Consider the following 14510-nt stretch of genomic DNA (forward strand, 5'->3'; position numbering starts at 1 on the left):
CCCTACTGCAGACAACTAGTCACTCAATTCACGGCTACCCGTTTCTCCACTTGGCGGCTAGTCGTTCTTTGTTGCGTTTTATGTTCAAAGTGGATTTCTGTTAGGCTCTTCTCGTCCTAGGTTCGGCATCATCTGTTGGTTTAACACTTCAGGCTATTTCTCCCTTTCCTAATGCTCCGTCTAATTGAATTTTGTTTAAACGAGGCCCCTACTTGGGAGTTCAGTATGTGAGAAATAAACCCTGTGGCTTTCGCTGAAAAAAGAACCTCTTGTGTTCTTTGTTATCGGCAGCGCTGTTACCCATTAGCAGACTTTTTGTGGGTGCCGCTAGATTATTAGTAGTTGATCTGTGGAACTTCCGGTAAGAAGTTTGGCGTGAGGCTGAAATTGGCAGATCAGTTGCGTATATTGTTCTTCATATTCAAACTACCTGAGCACTGTATAAAAACCGAAATTTCTCAGGCAGTATAGGCCTGTGCCTCTGGTTGTCCACACGCAAACCTTAGGAAGTATGCCCATGTCTTCTTGGAATATTGTCTCCATGTGATCGCACTTTGCTTCACCTTGGTCTCTGGCAACTTTATGCAGTCCGACAGATATTTTCTCAGATAACTTATATTTTTCGGACCTTGTGGATTTCCAAACTCGATATCAGTTTGGACCCGACCTTGTATGTGCCGGCCACCCATTCAAATACGCCTGAGGACGCAACACTCCATTATTGACGTCTGGTCATTCCATGGACGGAACTCTCTTTCTAGTGTACCGACGGAAGTAACACCATCGAAATTACCTAACAGAGGCTGGTTAAGGATTCGCGCTGTCGGCTCGGCTCAGTAAACTCCCTTACTCTTGCTCAGTGGATTAGAACGTCAGGAGTAGTTTCAACACATTGCAGTTCAATGTTCTGGATAAAATCAGCATCTGGGGACTTCGAAAACGACACAACGAAATAGCCATTATTGGTTTCTACGCGGGTGAAAACTCCGGTCATAATCAAATTGGGTTATCGTTCTCCTGTTTGACCAGTTGCAATAAATGTCTTATCTGGCAGTCAGTCCCCTCGTCACACCATACTGATGATCACCTTACGCTCGTAGTAATAGATCATCCCAAAGCGACCTGCGATATCGGATACGGTTCTGCAATCAAAATCCTGTTTTTTTAGTAACTTCGGTATAGGTCTGCGCTGCAACTAAAAGTGCAAATGTTTCTGAGGTATTTTTTCCAGTTGAAGAGATATCTCAGGGAAATCACCTCTCGTTCTCTACATTTAGAGAGAATAAACTAAATTATACGCCATTGTGAGTCTGTAAACTTTTTCATCTGTTGAGAGCAACAGCCGGCATCCAAGCCTCGTCTTCTTATTACATCCGTACCGCTGTCATGTGAGCAAACAGTTGAGTAGAAAAATTCAAGGGCATGTGCCTCGTGATATAGATCCTGAACCCCGCATACATACTTAAGTAGGACGTGACGGTGACCAAATCGGATCAGTTGGCAACAAATGTTTTTAAATTATGTTTTTTTCTACATAAATCGCATGCGGAATGAACAACCAAATCAGTCAGTAGTGCTTCTCGGAAATTTGATTAGAAGCCTGTAAAAATGCATTAGCCTATTGGGGATTATCGCCGTAAATCGCTTACCTGAAATATAGAGGCAGCACGATTAGGAGTTACGGAAATTCGTAGAGTAGGCTTCTGTACTTCTGGCCCACGCCTATTCAGTTGAACAAAGTCATCAGTGCTGAATGGGTAATCCACAGAATCCTGCCGCTCGTCTATTGTAAAAGCTCCGCGTGCTACCATTGAAGAAGTAGCCGTTCTCCCGGCAGCGGATTTCTCTCTCATTTGTTGCAGAAGGCCTTGCAGGAAATCAGGCATTAGAATAGTTTGTCCCCCCTGACGTTCCTCTTCACGCCTTTTGAGTTCGTTCAATTTGCAAATTTTGTTTCGCAGTGTGGATCGTGGAATACCGTAGACACTAGCTGCGCGACGCGTCCCCAGTCGACCGAAGCAAATCGCACGAACCGCCGCCGATAGCTCTGCCTCTGTATATGGTCTTCTGAGTGGTTTACCTGGTGGATGGTCTCTCGTGATTGACATACCATACTTGCATTTAATCTTAGTGAACCGAGTGGCGCTCGTGATAGTTGCAGCGTCGGCAGTTGAGTTGATTTTGCTGGTTGTCGGTTCTGAGTCTGGAGGTGGTCTATCCCGATACATACCGGGTCGTCGTCCCATTTTCTGATGCACCAACGATGCCACATTTTTCTTCAGCCACTGTTCTCTGAAAAACTGCACAAACGACCTAGATGAATCACTGATACTCGTTCTGACTGGTAAATCAGGAAGAGTAGGATAGTTTGTTGCTGCTTCGGATGCGGTAAGTAGTGTGTGGAGTGTTTGGTGATATTTTTGTCGGAAGATGAAGTCAAATGGAGTGGAATAAGGCCTATCCCGACTGACGGTCGCCTTCGTTTGCTCCAAAGCAAACGGGTCTGTGGGGCAAATGCCATTCCTGATCACCGGATAGTTGATGATTTGAGCCAGAGATCTGAGGGGAAATTTGCGAAATATACACATGCCAAGAGATCGGAGCATCCTATCATTCAATTTCAGCTAACATCTACTAACAATAGAATTTAGGTGCAATTATCCTACAGTTACCAACTTATATGGTCTCGTCATTTTATTTTCAAATGAAGAATCACAATGGTGAGAAGCTACCAGATTCCGTTGAGAACAAGTTTGTGGATTGATTCTGCTAGTCATGTGCTAGTACATCCCGCATCACAAGTGTGAAGAACCAATAAAATACTTAAAACTCAACAGATAATGGTAAATGGTGGTTGTACAGTTGATTCGTCTGGTTTATTCTGTAAGTCAATTTTGAATTGTCGCGAGTAGTCGAGTAACTGTTCCAAGTTTTTCGTAATCGTTACTGGACAAATTATAATTTCGTGCATTGGAATGCTACGGAAAACTGAAAGTCCTGGACTTATGAAAGACCGTTCTTTCTTTTCGAAATTCCAGAATCAAATCCTTCGGTATTCTTGAATTTCATGAGGGTTTTTTAGTTTGAAATACGTTGACTAATGTTTTTGGTACTGCTCTTACTGGGCTACAGTTAGACTGTTGACTCAGAAAAGTGTGCAACAGATCCGGTAGACTCCTGTACTACCGTTCGACTAACGTAAACGATTAAACACCCCGTGCCTTTTCATTCGATTATGACGGATCTCCTCATCCTCTGACAAAAAATTCTCGGTCTTACGATCCAAAAGCCCCTCCCCTGAGTAAGAGTGAGCACCATCCATCCACTCAAGATTGCCTGGCAATGGAAACAAATTCATTCACAAGCACAGCTGCAGCCTTCATAATTGGAAAGTATTAGGGACCGATTGGGTAGTCGTCGTTTTAGAGAGGTTTGGCAAACACCAAATCCACCTGTTGTTTACCAAACTTTTTGGAAACGATTCAGGCCTCCTACTTCGTTCTCAAATCACACATAATGCTCGAATGCATTCCAGTTGTCTCCATACGGATCGTTTGCCAGTTATCTGTATATAAATCTACTGGAGCTCTGTGGAGCCCAATAGTGTTGCTTCGCGCAAGTCTGTGGTATGCAAACTGCCACTGTAACAAACTTTGGATAACAGGTATTTGATGGAATGGATAACATGTTCTGCTATTGTCATTTTAGTTCTTTTGTTGGTGACTTCATTTCCTTTCAGACGTAAAATGACCTTAGACCAGGTGGACCCCCTATCAGTCATGTTTACAGTCGGCCAGTTGTAAAGCGTTGTAAGCAAACCTGTTTGCAGCACACGGTGTTCAGTAGGGTGATAAAGTAGAATTGTTCACATGGCATTTACGCCAGAAATCTATCTTCGCAAGCGGTGTTTTGGCTATTCTGGCTATTCGTCTATTGGTAACTCGTCAACTGCTGCTACTCGTACCGAAAGTAAAGTAGTAGAGTCTGGCTAGGCAATAATAAAATTGGTTAACGACAGATACCCTCTGTCTAGTTGAGTGAAAGAACGTTTCAACGAGAGATCCAGTGGCTGATCTTCAGCTTCGCTTGTGCAGGCGTTGGTGTACGCCTCTCTGCTTAACATTTCCAGTTGTCTGTTATTCGACTGGCACAAGGTCGAAAGTGGAGCACTCCACGTTCTGCATTGAAACTGCTTTTCTCCGTCGGATTTGGTTCCCGGGTTGTGCTCACATCTTCCGGAGTATGATGTTTTCTCCTCATGAACAGCTTTCAATGCTCTTGTCCCAACTGACGGCGTAGCTTCCGAAGACCAGTGATCCACTGATCGCTTTGGGATGTGGATTGTATCACACAATGGCATACATTCTGTAATGAAGCACACAATTGGCATGAATGATCCTTATTACCTGAATTCACTATCTAATGCGCTCTGAAGACCGAACACGTAAAAAATGGTGTGCATAGAAATGGTATTGTGATCATTTCTCTGTGTAAACGGCATCAGCTCAAGCATCATCCAAAGGTCTAAGAAAACTTGGACCGGTGAGAATAACCCATGTCCAAGAAGAATCAATCCTATAAGGGCTAACTGATTGTCGCTCCCCACGGGCAACCCCCCCCCCCAAGGATTCTCCACTACTAGTAACACTTTCTAGAACAGTTACGTCCCCAAGACATAAGTTATCGACCAAATTCCTTTTTTTGCCAGTTAATCCGTAGCTCGTGTTGCGCACTTTTTAGCACAGGTTTTTCATCTGTGATGCAGACTTCATTATTATCGAGAAATAGAAATAATAGGAACAACTTTGAATGCGTTGCTTCAGATACTTGATGGCGCACTGCTGAACACAGCCACACCATTTAGCTTTCAAGCATTTAAGGGCACAGACCAGCTTACGGTCAACCAGTTACACGCCCACACACTCGGTGATCTAAGCCTAACCAATCAACATTACTGAATGTAAGCAATTCGTATTATCTAACAATAGTGAAAACGATCTTCAGAAAATATGGTTACATCATCTACCATGACCCCAGGAGTGAGCAATTACTTAAAATGTCCGGGTTTGTGACAAGTTATGTTTTCGGGTGGCCAAAATGTGCCGTCGAATTCCTCTCATCAACCGTTGAGCAGATGACGAAATCATGAGATTAGCAAACAAGACATTTCCTCTCATTTGAATCCGGTATGTTGTGACCAGCTTTCATAGCCAATTAGGTTTGTTCCAAGTCTGACAGTCTTTCGAAACTCGTTTGTTCCTAATGCCTTGTGAACGAAAAATCCCCGATTATGACGTTTTACCTGGATATTCGTGGTTGGTCAACCCTTCAGGGACTACTGAAAAAATTTCCAATTTAATCCTACGTGGTGGTAATCTCTGTTGGTAGCCCTCTGCTTTTCTTCTACTAGTTCAATTGGATCAGTGTTTTAGTTGTCTGACACTGTGGTGAGAACCGAAGGACTACTGGGATTTTAGTGAAGATGCTGTTGTTGGTTCATAAAATATTTATTTTCATGCTGTAGTTGAAATACCTCTTTTCATCTCCAGACGTCAAGGATGTTCAAGTACCAGTAGATCTGTGTTTGTGAGGCGCAGACCAGAATAAATGTAATCCAGGAATTGGAACCTAATGGTTAGAAAGTCGGCTTTTATTCGTAATATTGAGTCTCCGTCCCGATACATACGCAACAAAATGTGGGTCAAAGGTACTAACATTTGGGGCTGTGACCTATTCATGGGAAAGTATTTTCGGGCAGTAAACTCCTGGAAATCCGGTCTGCTCATACCTAAGATGAACAGCACGTTTCCCTAGTAGGCAGACTGTTTGTTGCGTCCGTCTTTCAGCCCTGCTCTGCATTTACCCAAGAACCACGCCCCTGCTACAGAACTTGCTCCCACATTGCATGGGGTAAACAAGCCTCAGAAACTCTACATCTGAGCAACCAGTGCCTTCATTCGTGCATTCCTGGGCGAATTGTAACTCAACCATTACTTTGCAACTTGCCTGTCTAAATTCTGGTAGTTGTCTGTTGCTGAACTTTTACAGAATCAAATTTTACAGTCAGCTATGTGGCTTGTGAGTTACGCGGACCTGCTTCCTATGTATGTCCTGCGATTTCCAGTTTAGCCCTAGGGGCGACCCTTGACAGTGTTAAGTTAGGCGCTGTAATGGTCATTTAATTTACCGAGTACCGTGCAATCCGGCTCTTGCACGACCAGTATCATCCTGCTGATGAGAACATATCGATCGGCAACTCGCTAACTTGCTGTACTAGCTCTCTATGGTGAAATATGACATCAGTTAATCTGAGGGCGGTTTGCACGTCCACTGCTCCGTATCTATGTTCTTGCTCGGTAAAATAAACCAATATGAACCTTTACTAAGTTAAAGGGATTTGCTCCACATTGGAGCTTTCAAACTGCGTAGTCTGTGTCCAATTGGGCAATATATAGCTTTTACTCAGACCTTGCTCGCTCATTCTGCCGACGTATGCTATCTCTGAAACACACTCCAGTTCCATCATACATCTCAGATCACTAGAGAAGAGTCCATATTTCCCGTAATTTACTCTTCAGGTGTCCGGAGATGGTACATAGTGTCTTGTAGGATCCACGGAGTGAGAGTCGTGCTTAGCCCCAGGACTGAATGTACCCTAATTCACTGGATTCAAGTAAATAGTCGTCTGTGTGCTGTTAGGTTGACTGGTTCATTCAGCACCAATACATCTCGACCTGGCAAATAGCGTTTTATCTGCTGTAGTTATACACTTCGACAGACGGCGGCTCCCAGGGCGTGAAAAACAGTTTTTATCGGGATTTGTCACGTTTAACACGGTCAGCAACGTGTACAAGTATTGTGATCCTGGCAGGTGATATGAATGCTCAGGTTGGCCGACCAAATTCTGATGAAGCTCATCTTGGCTGCCGACTCGGGATTGATGCTCACCACACTTCTTCAATTACTTACTGGAAATCATTTGTTCCTAGCCAGCACAAACGTTCACACAGTGCGACTTAGTTGCATCACGGAGAAATCATTTACCAGTAAACGGTTAAGATACAAGAGGACTCCACTAGACTCCGATGGCGCCATTCTAGGGGCAGGCGTATCAATTCACTTTCCCCCAGGAACACGTAGGTTAATGTGAAAGCATTCATTTCATTACCTGTAAAACGTCTCTCTAGCTCGAAAATATGGAGGGGAGGACATTTATGTCACAAGACCGCAAACCATTATGGATATTCTATCGCCGACTTGATTTTCAGGTGTGTATTTCACAACTTGTGAACAATTGGACTTTGAAGTAGGACGTAAGTCTCGGATACCACGCTTGTTTGACGAAGTTTGAGAAGGAGAAAACTGGTATTGGACTTTCGACGACTTTCGATTAACCATGTGATTATTGTAGAGGCGCTCCAAGAAAACAGTGTATATTACGGATTATTCAATCTGTTTTTCTCTTCTTTAGAATTCTGACTTACTTAAAACACCAACAAGAATTCCCGTGCCAACTATTTATAAACCTACCGACTGACTGGATCCTCCTGTCTGCCTGCGACTTGCCATTCAACATTTCATTGATCGAATGGGAAACATAAGGCTTCGTTTTCAAAGAATGCTCCGTGTGCTTAATGGAGAGTGGTTGTAGCTGAGTGGCCTCGATTGCGGGAGCACTAGAGTATTCCAGTTTTTTATGTTCTGTCAAGAGAAGAACGAGAGAGGGGTTGAAATTCGACAGTTCTTCAGTCGATACTTTCAAAGGAGCCTACTATCCCCGATAAAACTGGCGAATAAACCACTGGGGTCATCTGGTGAGGATGTTTGTATTCCATTCCACCCAATCAAGCGAAAGTGTCGGTCGTTGGCTTGTTCGCTGAGTTAGGCAATTTGATTGCAAACGTTGGGAACGTTGGTACAACCACTAACCCACCGCGACGCACCACTAAGCTACCCAATAACCCACTAATGATATCATCTCGATTGGTGATAAAACGTTTGGAATCAAATCGCCTAGCTCAGCGAACAAGCCAACGACTATCTATGCTACCTGAGCAACCGACATTTTCCTCTACAGACAAACGAAACATGTTTCAAATGCATTTCAAACATGTGCGTTGTAGTGCAATTAGGATTCTGCTAAGTGATGACTTGGTGATTGACGTTTCTTTCATCCTCTGAGGACTATGAAAAAGAATACACATCGAACTTAACCTCAAGGTGATCCTTTATTCGTTTCCATATTCTGCCCACGCACTTTTGACCTCCACCTGTACCCTACACTCACCTTGCCGCAAAGACCGTCCCGTCTGACACTGGAACATTAACATATTCGTAAATGTGTGAATGTGCGCATGTTACCCAAATCGTGTTCGTGCCTCGTTTTCTGAGCCTGCCTGGCTTGTTCTGTCATGATTTCTGCGTGATCGCACCGCCAATCAGAATCACGTGACTGGCATCGGAAGGGACGTCCGTTGACATTCGAAGCCACATCTCCATTTTGATATTCGGAATCTCCATATCTATGCGTTACTCAATGTTCCGTACCAAGAACCTCAAAGAATACCGTCTAGTCTGAGGTGTTGTATCACTTCTGTTCTTGTAGATTTGCTGCTACCTGCAGTCACGTTTACTTAGCTCTGATTCCTACCGTTTACAATTTTCCAACTGGTGTTGTGTCTAAACGTCTTTTTTCTTCATTTCCGCGAGCCTTAGTTACGTTCCTTCATGGGCTTAGATGAATTCCTACAGTCCTAAATGGAGGACTTTCAGGAAGACCAGTTATCATGCGGATTCCATGATATCATTTGAATACAGATGCTTGATCACCCTACTTACAAGCAACGGTCCTCTCAAATTTACCTGGCGGATAGTCTGAATTAAGCAACCTGTCCCATTGTCCCGACAGTCTTTCTCTAAGTTGCTGCGGTCTTGCGATCAATTAATTATTGCACTGAAGCGAAGACGCGGACTGCAAAATTTTTTTAGCGTTTCGGATAAACTGAAGAGCATGCAACGTTACCACTAATCAGGATGAATGAGTCTCAAGAGAAATTGAACTACAACACTAGAACAGCTAACTTATCACTTACGGTCGACATCGTTTCTTGCACTGAATCGTCTCTTAAATGCGTACGCGTATCTCACGGCTCTTCCACTTTATATATTTCTGACAAGTTCTTGAGCTGTCGTACTTGCTTATGGAGAATGCACCCTCCTAATTCAAATCGCCATAATAATTGAAGTGTATTTATCGGCTCGTACCGTACAAGTGAGTGCAGCAAACGGCTCAGAAATGCGCCATCGTTGTAACAAATTGTGCTGAAACTACATCGTTACTCTATTTTTGCCAGTCTTACACCAAACGACTTTACGATGTAGTTCAATCAAGGTCTTGATTATCACAACACGTAATTGCGTGAGAACATTCAAGGGGCCTCTAGACAAAATCTCGACCAATAACCGGACGTCATCCAGTGTACTAAATCCGTGTTCAATGGCTAGACAACTGCAGATTTTCAATCGGTATGGTTGTACATTAGCACCATTACCTTCATCATCGACAGCATGACATTAGTGTTCAATACCGGTGCTTCGCTGCCATACAACCATGATTTATTTGAGGGCCTTATTGTGAAGAAAAGAGTGAAGGTGGATGGAGAAGGTACCTAGTGCTAGCTTACTACAGTCATTCAGAAGTACATAAATCTCCAAACACTCATTCAGGCAATCTAGATAAAAATCAACAACAGGAACGCCACTGACATCGGTTAGCAGCCACATCTTGCAGTGTCTCCAACCAGACACAGTGGGGATCACGTGGTCTCCATCCTGGAAGGCGATTATAACCGACAGCACCCAAGCATTTCGTAATCTCCTTCACACCCCTCACCCCAAGTCAAGGATTGGTCACCTCTATGCTTCCGCCAACCTAAAATGGGCATGATAAACAACACTCTCCTCGGCAAATGATGGTTAGGCATACGCAACACATGTCCGAACCAACGCAGCTTCTGGTGCTGGACACATTCTTCAATGGAAGTACCCGTTGCACAACCGAAAACTCGGTTTCTAAGTGCTTCGTTACGGATACACCGACACCAGCCCTCACGAGCTACTGTACTGAGACAGCGATTGTCGAACACCTGAAGACGCCTCAGTTCCGCTGTTCGAACAAACCAAGTCTCACAACCATACAGTGAAACATCTCGCACTGTAGCTTGATACACAATTCCCTTGAGATTCACCACTTTGACGCCATAGGTATCTCAAATTAGCAGACGCGACCCGGGTCTTGTAGATTCGTAAATTGATCTTATCCGTCACACTACGATCAGAACTAATACAACTTCCAATGTAGGTAAAAAGCTTCACAATTCTGCAGTGCCTCTCCGTAAATTGTAATTGGCGTGCTCAGTGACTGCATGTCCACAAGCATGACCTTAAACTTTATAGGTGCAAAGTGTAGACTAATCACCGCCTTGCTGTTTTTCCACTGCTTTGGGTGCCCTGGTATGTTTATACGACGTATGTCCAACTTAATCCACTTTAGTTTCTTGCAATTCCATATGACGGGCGTTTATAAGCAGTACGAAGTAACAAAAAGCTGAACATATATTTGAATGAAAGTGATGTGAACGCAACATTTAAGAGACTACTAAACGTTTGGAAAAACATTTCAGTAAGTGACCAAGGAATAAATATACCTGATTTTAGGGCGTTTGTGTGAGGACGAATTAAGTGTCATTGGAAACAATTACCTGTTGACTAATCACCTCGGTACTAATTTGTTGGCGTCATTCAAAGCCAAAGACGCTTCTGAGGAAACAGTAGTCAAAAACCTGAAGGCGCATTACATCACCGGTTCACAAAGGCTGCTTCGCAACCATAAACAAATACAGCCTTTAGTGTAACCTGGTGTACGTAGCCCTGAAAACCCACTGTTAAGGGCTTTTGACGCCACAAGTGACGCAAATCAGCAAAGGTTATTCGAGCCTCTGCGATTCTTGCACTGATTGAAACACATTTCCGTCAGAGGTACAACAATTTCCAAGGTACGTAAAATTCTCCTCAACCATCACTGATTCTCTTCAAATTGTAAGAAATTTGCTCAGACACTTCACTATATGGAGCATGACTTTGCACACTGAAGGTACTAAGCACATGCCAAAAGATGGTATGATGCTGGTCATCTTAGTCAACGGGACTTGTGCTTTACCTTGGTCTTCAGAGATGAGAGCGAGGTAATATGCGCGCACTCCCGATCGACAGAGTTCTCACCAGCAATAATGTGAACACCGAGGCTTTGAAGACCTTCCAGCATTTACCTCATTATTTAATCAGTGATGCTGAACAAGAAAGAACAAAATGGGCATCCATGTCGGACATCAATTTTGTGGCACAGCTTTTGGGTAGCTTACCATACACTCTCACATGCCCAGAAGTCAAGATCTTCCGGGGCATACCGGAGCAAGTGAAGTTAACAATACTGACCGATCGACAGAATCAAACGCACCCTTGGATTCAAGGAATACCAATATTGTGGGTCATCTATGCATGTGGCGTCGCTCTCACATCTGACGCAGTGTGAATATGTGGCCATGTCAAAATCCCGCACGATTCTCACGGTTCCGCGCGCCACCATAAGACAACAAAGAATCAGTGACGCAATTAGCTGGAATGTCAGTTTTTCTTCGTTGGCACAAAATGTCATGCTGAGGCCACCGACTGTTAAGAAAACCTGGCCTAAAAGAAGCTTGGAACCGTACACAGGGCCAAAAGATGAATAACACGTGGATCACAACGATGGACCAGCTCTTTTAATCAACAACTTGGTAACCGGCAGAAGCTTCGAAGAGATAATGGTTTCAGGTAATGGAAAACTTTTCGTCCACAGAATTGGCCCCAGAACTAGACGTAAGATTTCTTACGGATAACACATACTACCCGCTCCTAGTATGAAATATCTTCCTATCAACCTTTCTAATCGTATTTATAGTTCGGTCACCATTTCCCAGGTCAAACTACGCTGTTTTATGGGGGGAGGAAGCGGAAATGTTGTATAGGGTTCAGCGGTTACTTGACGCAAGCGCACTGACCTCAAGAGTAGGACTAGCTAGGTATTCCACAAGGGCTGTTTTGTTGCTGGTCACAGATCCTTATGTGTTTCCGTCCTATCATTTTAGACAGCAGTTTCGTGAACATGTACATAATAGAAATAACAAGAAAAATGCAACCTTGGGCACCCTTTCGTCATTTTTGTGACCTATACGAAAACCTAGTCCCTTTAGTCCCATTTGGCTGGCAAATGAAACAGTTTATCCTCCAAATTTTTTGCTACCATCGAAGATACGATTTGACGTGGTATCTCAAAGCATAGTGGTGCTACATTTGTAACTATCCAGTAATACAACAACAGTATTGGTTGTATGAGGTGCCAAACGATAATCGGTTATAATTTCAGGTAAATTCAAGGATGACAATGCAAAATGGATTGGGAGCTCTGCGATTCACTAGCGTTTTTTCTCGCAGATGCATGGTAAGTGTAAACCAGCACTTCCGTGATTTCTGTTTGGTTACTTTTGTTCAGTAAGCCTTCCCGTCAAAAACCAAAATCAATCAACCCAGTCAGAGGGGATGATATGTCTCCATTGAAGTGATCTCTTATAATGAAAAAACATCCACCCAAGAAAGCAGTTTTGATGAGGCTCAACTGCTTAACCTGAGTAAAACAGTCCTTCCATACAAGGATCGTCCACCTGAGAAGAAGGAAGAATAAATCACAAGACAGGTAAAATTTCCATCTGAGAAATTGTCACCCGAAGAGCTGATCAACTTGTGATCACGTCATGTGGATTCTATGATTGAAAAATTGGTGATGCCATGTCCTATCTAAGTTCATGTTGATCACACTGCTTATCACTTTCTGCTGCCAGGAGGTTTAAGCGTTAAAACTACTACCGTGAAAGTCGCCGGCTCGAATCCCCCTGGAATGCTATGAGATGTGCACTGGCGATGATTCGAAATAGGAGTGAAAAAATATACAGGGCTTTTCGTTTTTCGGTATAGATTGTCTTGAGTTACACAAAGGGTTTCTAACTTCTTGGTCGTGGGCTGTCAATGAGTTTTCATTTGTGATTATTTGTTGATCACACTGCTTATCACTTTCTGCTGCCAGGAGGTTTAAGCGTTAAAACTACTACCGTGAAAGTCGCCGGCTCGAATCCCCCTGGAATGCTATGAGATGTGCACTGGCGATGATTCGAAATAGGAGTGAAAAAATATACAGGGCTTTTCGTTTTTCGGTATAGATTGTCTTGAGTTACACAAAGGGTTTCTAACTTCTTGGTCGTGGGCTGTCAATGAGTTTTCAGCACATTTGTGATTATTTTCCTTTACTCAAAGATAGAAGCCTTACACAATTAGAAAATTTCCGCGGAATATTTAGAAACGTTATTCACATGTCAATCGTTGCAGACTTCGGCAAGCAGAGACTTAATTCCACTGTCTTATTCTCGCTTCGTTGATGTTGGACTTTTCACCACACTATATGGAACAGTTCGTGTAATCCTCAGCAGTTGTTCTTGTAAAAATAAATCACAATGCAAAGTGTGCTCCTGAATCGACAAACGCAATTGTGATTACAGTCTTTCTTTTTTGCTGAATGAGGATTCGAAAGCTTCACCTTGATCTGCTTACAAAGTGGTATCAATAAAATTCTTCCCCTTCTATGTGAGTTGTAGTGGTGTGCAAACGGAGAACTCTATTGCTTATGACAGTACACGAATTTTGGTGACCTGCAGTACAATACTAATGGGGAGAATGTTGATAGCTCGGGCGGCGTACATGTTCATTGGTTTGTTCACTGAGCTGGGCAAGTTGACTGTGAAGATTTCATCACCACCCCATGTGAGATCTCCAGTGCGTTATTAGGGAGCTGTCTACCACACCCATGTTGGTTTGGATTGGTATATAATCCCGTGTAGCTACCATTGTCATGCAAACATGTATGCAAGATCCAAAGAGCTATGGGTAAAATCCACCGACCATCTGACCATTTGGCGCGCCGACAATTAACCGCAGATTGGAATGTTTTTACCCATGCCGGTGCTGAACTTAATCGTTGGTGTAGGAAGGGGAACAACTAATGTTTGTTTGGACTAGCAACCACATGGTGTGGCCGTGACCATAACTGTGCACCGGACAGTTCGAAGCGAACCCGTTTCGGAATGTCCATATGTTTGGACCGCAGGCAAGAATGTGTAAAGCGATGGGTTTGGAATAGGTGAGCGGCACTTCTAAATGTCACTAGCATGTGCTACATCTGAGTGCTCCAATAGAAAGTTATGGGGCGGTACAATGAGTGTGTGCTATTATTAATGCAGACACATGGGAAGTACGTGCGCTACAATCCAATGATGGTCTCATAATTTTCCAAAAAATCTCCGCTTGACTTCAAACAGCTGAAAGAAATAAATGCAGCCCTGTGGCTGGTTATGACCCTTTTGGAG

At 43.4% G+C, this 14510-nt stretch overlaps 1 protein-coding gene across 1 annotated transcript; it reads right to left on the minus strand.

The window, feature by feature from the left end:
• Positions 1–1631: 1631 nt before the first annotated feature.
• Positions 1632–7699, minus strand: T265_13345 (hypothetical protein; the record flags this gene model as incomplete). Its single annotated transcript, XM_009168456.1, has 3 exons — positions 1632–2607; positions 4023–4365; positions 7531–7699. Coding segments are annotated over 3 exons (1488 nt in total), but the record flags the coding sequence as incomplete, so codon positions are not given.
• Positions 7700–14510: the final 6811 nt, after the last annotated feature.

Source organism: Opisthorchis viverrini (genome assembly GCF_000715545.1).
Source record: "Opisthorchis viverrini unplaced genomic scaffold opera_v5_57, whole genome shotgun sequence".
Classification (NCBI taxonomy): Eukaryota; Metazoa; Platyhelminthes; class Trematoda; order Opisthorchiida; family Opisthorchiidae; genus Opisthorchis; species Opisthorchis viverrini.